Here is an 11,935-nt window from a genome sequence, read left to right on the forward strand (position 1 = left end):
GAATCAACTCAACAGCCATCGTTTGGTTTTTTTTAATCACAATTATACTACAGCTGCAATCTGTAAATATCTCATTTTAGCACTGAAATCTTCTGAGAGGCAGCCTGACCGAGGTCCATGTTACACTGAATTTCTCCCTACAAAAGTGTTTCAAGGTACAGCGTGGGTTCAGGATATATATAAGCTATGAAAAAAATATTAATGCCCCAATATTTAAAACTCTATTAAAATATACACATTGAGATTAGCAAACATACAGTCACCATTTATTCCTCTAACTTAAGTCATATTTTTAACGTATTCATGAAAAAGCTCCTTACCACAAAGAACAGACGGGATGGATGTGCGCACTGATTATTTTAGCAATTCCTCTTGTCAAAAAATCCCAGATGACAATTCGGCCATCATTACAGCCAACTGCAAGCAGTGTGCCCCACCTGTTAAAGGTGCAAGTCAGGGCCATGCTGATACAGTCCAAAGTGCCATCAGCTTCCTAAAAGTTACAACGAAGACAAGAAGAGTGACAACAACAGCCAGTATCCAAATTACTTCTTAGAGCTTCTCTATCACTTCAGACACTTCTCTTAAATTTAAATTGTAATGTATATCAAAATCATCTCTATGTGTCTTTTTAGACCTATTAAACTAGCCAAAATGAAGAAACATTTACAAAAGCCAACAGAGGCCTTTGGGAACCACGTGTGAGCTATCCCTTACATTACCATATAACTATGGAAAAACTTTTTGGAGGGCAATTAAGCAAATTATAACAAAAGTCATTAAAAGAATCATGCCTATTGGGCCAGAAATCAAATTTCCTGGGCTTTATTTAAAAAAATAATAATTTCAAACAAAAAAACCTAGAATGGCCTGTATGCACAACATTAACCAAAACCAAACCCAGTGCCGTCGAGTCAATTCTGACTCATAGCGGCCCTACAGGACAGAGTAGAACTGCCCCATAGAGTTTCCAAGGAGCACCTGGCGGATTCGAACTGCCAACCCTTTGGTTAGTAGCTGTAGCACTTAACCACTACACCACCAGGGTTTCCATGCATAACATTAGGAAAATCAAATTCTTTTCTATCAATACGAAATCATTTAAAATAACCATAAAGACTACACTTAAACATTCAAGTGTTACATTTTACATTTTAAAAAGTAGAACACACATAGCATACAGGTAGATTATTACTATGGAAAAACATGAATCAAAACTAGAAAAGCACACGGGAACAAAAACTAATGTTCAGGTAATGGCACTGTGAAAATTCTACAATCTAAAAACAAAAAAAGCTTTTTTAATATAGAGGTAAATGAACTACAAGGTTTAAACGATTACGGTGAGATTTCTAGCCAAAGCTGCCTATCCACTTTTCCCCCAGCTCAAAATTAAACATTTAGTTCCTTATTATAGCAAAAAATATATTATCACACTTCATGCTTTTGATGTCAAAAAACGAGGATCAAAATGCATTTTCCCTCAAACATAAACACTAGGTAATTACCACGTTCCTAACATCACAATAGTATACTCTTACCTCTGGATAGTTCTGCCCGAATGACTCTGCAAGAAAGCAAAGAAAGAGTGTTGATGGAGTGTGTGCAGCACAGCAGGGCTCATACAGCTCAGAAACGGGACACAGCAGTGCTTCGCAAAGGTGGGCCCAGGCCTGAGGCCCTGTCAGACAGGTAAAATCTATTTTTATCGTAACTCTAAAATGATATTTGCTTTTTTCACTCTCGCTATCTCATAAGTATACAGATGAGTGTTCCAGAGGCTACATGACCTGTGATATCATGACAGACTGAATTAGAATCCAGCCAACTTCTACTAAGGCACACATGAAGGAAATTTGTAAAAACGTAAAATAATATCACCCTTCTCACTAAATATTCTTTGGTTCAGAAGATGGTCATTTTTCACAAAAATACATTTTTTTATATAAACATGCAATGGGCTTATTATGGCTATTTTTAAATAACAAACTTCAAAATTTCTGTTTTAATTTCAAAATGAGTAAGCACTGACAGACCTAAAAATGTTTATGACCCACCTAAACTAAAGTTCTCTGGAGTCCTAAAGTTTTTAGGAGTATCAAGGGGTCCTATGACCAAAAAGCTGAAACCTGCTGGCATATCCAGGTCTAACAATATTCTTTCTCCTCCACACTCTTTGGGCAGTTCACAATTTATTTCTATATTTACTAAGATGAAGCACAAGAATCAAACTTGCCACATTATCTGAAGTCTTAACCACTCTGAAGCCTTTCAGATAAAGCATTTGGGCTGTAACACAACCTGGCAGTTTCTTGAACACTGGATTCCCTACATTCATTTCTTGAGCAAATAATACTTTGATACATACATCCCTAAATGCCTTTCCTATGTTCAGTGATATTTGCACGTTAGAAACAAATATTTCAAGCTATAATATGAGGGTGTGATGATAAGAGGAATTTAATTTCAGCAGCAGAACCGTCATTGTCAGTATTTATGTAATTACCTAGATTACTTTATTACAGTGGTTTTTCAGTTATTCTCTAGGAACTACAGGTCTGAAGAAGCTGCTTTACATACTGGGCATCCAAATAAGATTTCATTTTAAAAAGAGGTCTGCAGCTTAAAAAAAAAGTTTGAAAATCAGTTCTATTGCATTTTGTCCTCATTTTACAAAAATTAATGGAAAACTAAAGAGTGAAAACTGATTTGAAGGTCTTAAGTTAAGAAAACTGAAACAAAGATTAAAAAAATAACTACGTGCCCGAAAGGTCAATCATTTGGTTTATGTAAAGTGCAGCAAACCTACGGCGGCTGACTGCGCGCAATCACGAGAGAATGAAACGCAGCACTGGAGCCAGTAACCCAGAGACACACGATTTAAAAATCAGACCTTCCCCTCTCCACCCCACTCACCAAGGTGAAAGCTTAAAAAGCTAAAAATATTTGCATATTTAACTTTTTTTTTAATAAAATACTACACATATTTTTCTGTGACTCGATTCTTCGATTTAACAATGAATCTTATACATCCTTCCAAATCAGTCATACATCTACATTTACAGGGTTGAGAAACAAAAAACAAAAGGACTGCTTATTCAGAAATTAAAAACAAAACAAAAGAGTCCAAACTAAGTGGAAAGTACTCACTCTGTGAAGGCGCAGAGTGCGATCTCTTGGTTGGGGGAAGGGAACCCTAACTTCTTATCCAGCGCTACAGCATCAAGGATCCAGACACCAATTCAACCTCTGTTTCAACATGGCTTATCCCGATTTTATTTTGTTTGGGAGTTTCTTGTTTTATCTGTCTGTTTTTTGAGGGCCTGTCTAGTCAATGGAATTAGAGTAAGGAGTTTAAAGGAGCACCAGAGAAAGTGACTCATAAAAAAGGCGAAGCCGATTTAGGGCACTTTGGCTGAACGGCCAGAGCAAGAATCCCGGTAAATGGGGCTATGGGAGTGTGAGGCCATTCCTTAGAGAAAACTCAAGACCACATTTATACTCCCCACCTTCCAGCCGCCCACAACACTGTGTTACAATTATACTAATTGCCAGGTATGCTTGGTTTTGAAGATCATGAAAAAAAAGATTCCCAAAGATGTGTAGACCAAAGGGTATAAACACTAGTAATCAAAACAAATTTTAAGAGATTTAACTTCGTAATATCTTGCTAATTCAGAAAACATGAATGACTTTTATAGCAAAACACAATTTCCAAAATTGATTAAAAAAAAAAAAAAAAAACCCTACTGTTGTCGAGTTGATCCCAACTTACAGCCACCCTATGGGACAGAGTAGAACTGTCCCATAGGGTTTCCAAGGAGCAGCTGGTGGATTCAAACTGTCGACCTTTTGGTTGGTTAGCAGCTGAATGCTTAACCACTGCACCACCAGGGCTCCCCAAGATGGATTACAGAAGAAAAATTCTTGACCGGATCAATGAGTGAGGAACACATTGAAAAACTGTTTAAGTTCCACCACTGAAAAAAAAAAAAAAAGCAATAGGCCCAAATGGTTTTGTGGGCAATTTCCCCTAAATCTCAAGGAGCAGATAATTACTAAGTTATTCAAACTATTCCTGAGCAGATAGGGGGAAAAAAATGAAAGGCTTCACTCTTGGTTTTTATTAAAGCCAACATAATTCTTCATACCAAAACCTGATAAAGATGGTACAAAAAGAAAACAGTTCTGTTCACTTAAGAACATAAAATGGTACACAGTATTTCACCTTTAGATTCTGCAGACTAGAACAGTGCTTCCCAGCAGTTATAATCAAATTCTAAACATAAAGAATCTGGGATTTGTTATTCTACCATACAAGGCATTCATGGGTACAGCAGAAACAAAACAGGAACAGGACTGCAGACAAGGAAGCATTATGGCAAGACCGCTCCAAACACACTCACAGCACAATGCAATCTGATGCAAATCTCCAGTCAGGAATGTAAAAAAGCATCAGTAGATTCTGAAAACCCATTTGATAGAACTGAACAGCCATCTCTACTAACAGGAATAGAAGACTATAGAAATGATTTTTTAAAAATCTACCAAAAAACACAAACAGTATTCTAAAGGCAAAACATTAAAATCATTTCACTTAATATCCGTAACTAGGAAGGGATACTACCATCATTATTAATCAATATCATCTTAGAGGGTCTAGCCAATGGAATAAGATAGGAAAATGAAATAATTGGTCTAAACGTTAAATAAAGAGAAAACTACTTCTCATTTGCTAATATCGTTGAGCACCTGGCAAACAGAAGAAACTATAACTTAAAAAGTGACTCAAATTCCCAAATTCTCATAAAAAGACCAGACTTAATGGTCTGACTGAGACTGGAAGGACCCCGGTGGTCATGGCCCCCAGACCTTCTGTTGCCCCAGGACAGGAACCATTCCCGAAGCCAACTCTTCAGACATGGATTGGACTGGACAGTGGGTTGGAGAGGGATGCTGGTGAGGAGGGAGCTTCTTGGATCAGGTGGACACTTGAGACTATGTTGGCAACTCCTGCCTGGAGGGGAAATGAGAGGGTGGAGGGGGTTAGTAGCGGGCGAAAACGACATGAAGAGAGAGGGTGGAGGGAGAGAGCCGGCTGTCTCATTAGGTTGAGAGTAATTGGGAGTGTGTAGCAAGGTGTATACGGGGTTTTTGTGTGAGAGAATGACTTGATTTGTAAACTTTCACTTAATGCACAATAAAAATTATTTTAAAAAACAAGGGACTCAAATTAGTAAGAAATAAGGTAAGGTGGTTTGATATATAAGAGAAATATTCAAAAATAGCTTTTCTTTACATTAGCAGTTAGTACCCAGAAATGGAAAACATGACCAAAAAGGGGGAAAAAAAATATATGAGTAAATAAGTCATAGAACAAAATCAGATGGCCTCTTACCAATGTAGAAACTTGCTTTATAATGTATCAACTCTGTTATCTGCATTGCAATTTTTTTCTAAGTCTTCTGACTGTTTATGGAAACTATTGCCATGCAAAATGTTCTAATTTTTATAGACCAAACCAAACTCGTTGTTGTCAATTCCAACTCCCAGAAACCCTACAGGACACAGCAGAACTGCCCCACATGGTTTCCAAGGCTGTAATCTTTACAGAAGCACACTGTCTCATCTTCCTCCTGAGGAGCGGCTAGTGGGTTCCAACTGCTGACCATCTGGTTAGCAGCCAGGCACTTAACTACTGTGCCACCAGGTCTCCTCAATTTTAATAGAGTCAAGTATATTTCTCTTTTCTCTCAGAGCTTCTGGTTTTCCTTTCTAAGTTAGGGTCTTCACCATCCCTAGATTACACATGTGCTCTCCTAAATGTCTTCTAAGATTCTTGTTCTTTAAAAACATTTTTTTATTTTACCTAGAATTTAGTTTTACATGTGGTGTAAGACAAGAATTGTAACTTTTTTCTTCCAGATGCACAGTTAGCTGTAATCCTATACATTAAATTTTAAAAATCAGGGAGAAAAATAAAAAGTTGTTGAAGAGTCAATTCCAACTCACAGCGACCCCATTTGTGTCAGAGTAGAACTGTGCTCCTAACATAGGGTTTTCAATGCCTTTGATTTTTTTGGAAGGAGGTTGCCACACCCTTTCTTCTGAGGCACCTCTGGGGTGACTTGAACCTCCGTTTTGGTGAGCAGACAAGCATATTAACAATTTGCACCACCCAAGGACTCCATATAAATAAACTCCTCACTAAATGGCCTTACAGTACATTTGTCTTTGTTCCATCTGAAATTGCATAAAATTTATCACTTTTTTTTAACTGTGCTTAAAGTGAAAGTTTATAGAGCAAGTTAGTTCTTCATTCAAAGATTTATATGCAAATTGTTTTGTGACACTGGTTGCAATCCCTACAATGTGCCATCACTCTCCCCCTTTCCACCCTGTTCCCTGTTTTCCATTCATCCAGTCTTCCTGTCCCTTCCGGCGCTCCTCTTTTTGGGCAGGTGTTTGCATGCTGTACATACAAATAAGTATGTAAAAATATCTACAGCCTAACCTGTATATGCATTTGGGTAAATTCCTATACGCCCTTCTTCTCCTATCCAGAATACGTGGTATCTGGGGTCTTAAACACTAGCGAGCAGCCATCTAAGATGCATCAATTGGTCTCAACCCACCTGGAGCACAGGAGAACGAAGAACACCAAAGACACAAGGTAAACATGAGCCCAGGAGACAGAAAGGGCCACATAAACCAGAGAATACAACAGCCTGAGACCAGAAGAACTAGATGGTGCCCGGCTACCACCAATGACTGCCCTCACAGAGAACACAACAGAGAATCCTGATGGAGCAGGAGTGTAGTGGGATGCAGACCTCGAATTCTCCTAAAAAGACCAGACTTAATGGTCTGATTGAGACTGGAGGGACCCCAGAGGTCATGGCCCTCAGATCCTCTGTTAGCCCAAGACTGGAACCATTTCCAAAGCCAACTCTTAAGACAGGTATTGGACTAGACTATAAGACAGAAAATGATACTGGAGAGGAGTGGGCTTCTTGGCTCAAATAATGAGACTATGTGGGTAGCTCCTGTCTGGAGGCGAGATGAGAGAGCAGAGGGGGACAGGAGTTGGTTGAATGGACATGCGGAATACAGGGTGGAGAGGAGGAGTGTGCAGTCTCATTGCGGGGAGAGCAGCTAGGGGTACATAGCAAGGGGTTGGTTTTTGTATGAGAGACTGACTTGATTTGTAAACTTTCACTTAAAGCACAATTAAAAAAAAAAAAATTTGGTGTTACACCATCTAACCCAAGCAGATTTACTGCTCTTCATATCCTACATATAAACTCTCTTGCTCTTCCTACCATATAATTTTAAAAACCTTTTTTTTTTTTAGCCTCATTTTTACAGTTTCAGCCTCCAATGTGTTAGCTTTCCTGACATGAACCTTAAAAACTCGTGTTCCCCCTCACACATGGCTGCATCCACTTCTCTTCTACAGGTGTTTTTTGAATCTGAATTTAGACAGCATTCAGTACAACCACACCGGCTTCTTCTGGTACCTCTTCCGTTTTTTCCTATCAGGATCCTTTCTCCAAACTGCTTTCCAGGCCTCTGCAGCCTTCTTCTGCCCACTCTCACGACGTTCAATAGTGTCTATTCTCTGAATTTTTTAACATTCACCTCCCTGAAGACTTGATCACCATGAGCTCTAAGATTTCACAGACCCCGTCTCCCAAAGATCCTATTATTTTCTCCTTGCCAGCCAATCCCTCCCTGTTGCAACTGTTAGGTCCAGATCAGTAATTTCCATTTTGCCTCCTCTATCTACCAGGTGGTGACAATGCCAACATTTCTGCTAAAGAAACGCGCCTTGCAGGTGTCTCAGTAACTGATTCCACCCAAATCCTATGCCATCATTACCATGATTACATTTTCCTTGCTCCAGTCTTGCCTCCCTCAATCAATCCTTCAGAAAGCTGCCAGAGTCAATTTACTAAGTCTCAAATCTCATCAGGTTAGTCACCTGCTTAAAAACCTTCCCTCCTAAACAATACACTAAATTCCTAAGTATAATGCTAAAAAGCAATTTCATTTCCACTCCAACCAGTATTTCCAATTTTTATCATTGGCTAATTCCCAGCACCTAGTCTTGAACCTTGCACAACCCACCCTATGCACCAGCTGCAGACTAACAACCATTCCTGAACATGACACACACATTCAGGCCACAGAAATTTTGTTCATGTCATTCTTTCCACCGGAAATTATCTTCTCCAACTTGTCCCTCAGGAAAAATCCTCCTCTGCCTTTAATGTTTCAGTTAAACAGCACTTCTTCCGTAAAGCTATCCCCAAATTCTACTGCCAGCCCCACTGCCGCCAATGCAGAATTGATCACTCTTTTAATTATATGGATTTCAAATATCTGAATTCCCATGATATATTCTTTTATTATAGTTCTGTACTATATACAGTTACTTGTTTGTCTCTCCTGCTAGTACTATGCATTCATCCAGGGCAAAGGCTGTGTCTCATTTCAATGTTTTCCAAACTGTAAGACTCAATCCACCATAAATCATCGTTTTAGTGAGCTGCAAAGTTTTTGAATAGAATAGAAAATATAAGCAGACAGTGAGTGTAAGGGCAAGTATAATTTCAAGAAACTGAGTTCTATGTGTATATATGCATAAGGAGTTGTGGTATAAAATAGCATAATGAGTTATAATACAAAATAGATTTCTTACTGTGAGTCATGGTAAAATACGTGTAAAAACTCGTCTTATTTAACTCTGTATCCCCACTGCATACTGCCTGATACACAGCAAGAGCTCAAACAGTGATTACCCACCCACCAAAAAATTACAGAAGTGAAAAATTAGTGCCCTGTCTATGGGCCACTTGGGTGGCCTACATTACACTAATTTCCTTTATCTGGCCAGATGTCTTTTAATATGTTCCCACAATCATATCACTTCTGCTCCTTTTTATCTGCAACCATTAACTTGCTCATTTTAAAACCCAGAATCATTTCACAAAGATTTATATCTTTTAAACCTAGTCTTCTTTTAAACTATCTAACCTTCCAAAGCTAAGTATGTCTTCTTAAGTTTCACCCTCATGAATCTTCTGTATCATTCAAGAAAAAGCCTTTCCCATAATCCTGCTATCTCTTTCAAGGTCCAAAAAAAAAACCAAACCCACTGCTGCTGAGTTGATTCCGACTCATAGTGACCCTACCGGACAGAGTAGAACTGCCCCATAGAGTTTCCAAGGAGTGCCTGGCGGATTTGAACTGCCGACCTCTTGGTTAGCAGCCATATCACTTGACCACTACGCCACCAGGGTTTCCCAGCCTATTATTACCTTTCCTTCAACCTTAACTTTTTAAAAATAAGTCAACCCTTTGCCTCCATTTCACCTCCCATATCCTCCTAAGTCTACTGCAATCTGTCTTCTGTTCAAGTCACTGAGGGCTCCCAAGCTGCATAAGGACTAAAAAGAGCAGCCCTTTCCCAGCTCTCAGCCTCAATTGCTCTATAATTGGTTTCTAGCACTTCCATACCAACCTGGATTCTCCTGTACCTCTACGTGGATAAAGATAGGAAAAGCACTTGAAAAGATGCCTAGCTCATATTAAGTACTATATAACTAACTGTTAGCTAATTTGTTATTATTACTACTATTACTTCTGACCTTCTATTCCTCCTCTCTCTCCCTACATATAATTATCAAAGATTCTGTCCTTGGCAGTTTTCTCTTCTGCCCTCCCACCTTCTCCCTTGGCTATGGCATCTACTCACAAGATTTCAATTATCCCACCTGCAAAATGATTACGAATCTCACTCATAAATCCAAATCTGTCTCCCGAACCCCAGACCCACAATTCTAAGTGTGGGACACTCAGTATCCAAAGCTAACTGTCCTTCCCACAGTCCTTAAATATTAATAACACCATCATTAGCTCCCACCATTGTTCACTCCACTTTCTTCCTCACCACCACCACAGTCAGTAATTCTCAAATTTCCTCAATGTCTTTTCTTTCCATTTCCTAGCTCAGTCTTTTCTTATCCTTCATCTATACTAGTCCTTCAAACGGGTCTCACCCGCCTCCAAGACTCGACTACACATTGCTGTCAGGTAAGTCTTACAAAATCATACCTTTGATTGAGTCACTTATCAGGTCAAAACCCTTCTCAACGGATATGCCTTACCTTCCTTAAAAAGCACGAACTTCTCAGATGAGTATTCTAGTGTTTCCACGAAACAGATGGCACCAACCCCATCTCTGGGCCTTCCCTTCATTCACAGTACCCACAACTTGTCCAATCAGGAAAATCTCTTAGGTATCCAGACACTTTCTCACTAGGGTCTTGGCTCAAGCACATTCCTAGTGAGCAACCCTCCCCGTATCTTCAAAGTCAGCCTGTCACTGTTTTACCACCCTCAAGTGCCCACTTAAAACACCAACTCCTCAACAGGGTTTTTTTCTAATCGCCTCTCTTCCTCGGCCCCAGAGATATTCATTCCCTCTTCTAAATCTTCTTACAGGCCTTACTATGTTCTGTGGTACATTACGACTGTTTACGGAATCACCTTAATCTCTCTGCTTAACAAAAGGTCCTCAAAGGCAAAAACCATTTCTTAAATATCTTTCTAGCCCTTTGGACAATCAGCACATTGTATACATCTTTTTACTTTTTTTTTTTTTTAAGAGAAACTTGATTATTGAGGACAGCAAGTCGTTTAAAGGTTCTTGGACACTTTCTCAGACCACGCTAAACTTTCCCTAGGCCACCATGCTAAACATCACTTAATGAAAGCTCAGAAGGATCTACAGTTTTTAAACAAGGTGGGTACGGGGCAAGGGTGAAAAAACAACCAGAGAATGACAAACGGCAACTAACTGCCTCAGCAGTTCACACCTCAGTGTTTTACACATCCTCCCTGGTAGTTAAGGACCTGAAACACGAAGCTAAGATAACTGGATCCCAGTGCCAAGTATGCCTTCAAGTCCCTACCCTCTGAGCCTTTTCTCATCGGTTCAATGAGACCTACTCCTACAAGATTTCTAAGTTCCCTTCCTTAGATATTCACGTTTCTACAAAAAGAATGAGGCTGCCCAGGTACCCAACCCCCTTGCAAGTCTTCAAAGCTGCAGCCCAAGTCTGACTTCTCCAACAACTCTGGTCCTGTCTGCTCTGAGCTACTTCTGCACCTGCGATACTCGCGATCACTTAGTCACACACAGTCTCTCCCTATCGCTCCACAACTAATCTGAAAGTGGCCTCAGGAAAGGCAATGCACTCTGCTAGGGCAGGTGCGGGGCTTCCTCCTGGTGCTGCTGCTCCCTACCAGGGGCGCCCAATGAGCCATCGCCGAACCGTGTCCCTAAGGTTGCAGCCAGAGCCTACTCCCATCCGGGTTCCTTCCTTTGCAGGACCAAAGCGTTCTCTAAGACGCAACCATAGCCCTCCTCACCCAGCAACTCGAGGTTCATCCCTGCGGACGCTGGCCGCCTGGTCTCCGCTCCGGCAGCAACGCCTTCTCCCCCTCCCGGCCTGCGTCTAAGTGGGATACTGCGAACAGCCTGGCGCAAGCTCCAAAGACTTTCTGGCTTAGAAGGCCCGCGGCTTCCGCTTTCTTTTCCCCGCCTTCCTTAGTCGCTTCAAGTGGGCTGTCCATAATTATGCCTAACAAAAAAAAAAAAACTAACTAACTTAAAATTATTTTATTATGGTCATCTTTAAGAGATAAAAATGGAATAATTTTTTGGTACTTTAAAAAGTGCAAGTATTTAAAGCCGTTTTCCTCGGGAGCATGTAAATGAGCCATAAATTTCAGGCACACCGTTAGACTACTTGTCCTTCTATGTTGTGTGTTCAGCCTCATTGGCCCGGCGGGCTGCATCAGGTTCAGCAGAAAAGGTTCCGGGCAAGTCTAGCTGACAGAGGAAAAGCGGGAAAGGTCTCCCCTC

General features: G+C 40.2%; 1 protein-coding gene across 3 annotated transcripts in view; it reads right to left on the reverse strand.

The window, feature by feature from the left end:
* RBBP5 (RB binding protein 5, histone lysine methyltransferase complex subunit) overlaps window positions 1-11,588 on the reverse strand; it is a 46,273-nt gene extending 34,685 nt beyond the window's left edge. For all 3 annotated transcript variants that reach the window (XM_049857953.1, XM_049857952.1, XM_049857951.1), the window contains exons 1-3: window positions 11,440-11,588; window positions 1,542-1,567; window positions 321-493 (exon numbers count right to left, since the gene is read on the reverse strand). In XM_049857953.1, coding sequence (XP_049713910.1) covers window positions 321-493; window positions 1,542-1,567; window positions 11,440-11,458 — 218 coding nt within the window. In that variant the 5' untranslated portion in view covers window positions 11,459-11,588. The remainder of the gene's footprint in view (window positions 1-320; window positions 494-1,541; window positions 1,568-11,439) is intronic.
* Window positions 11,589-11,935: the final 347 nt, after the last annotated feature.

This window comes from Elephas maximus, chromosome 18, assembly GCF_024166365.1.
Source record: "Elephas maximus indicus isolate mEleMax1 chromosome 18, mEleMax1 primary haplotype, whole genome shotgun sequence".
Classification (NCBI taxonomy): domain Eukaryota; kingdom Metazoa; phylum Chordata; class Mammalia; order Proboscidea; family Elephantidae; genus Elephas; species Elephas maximus.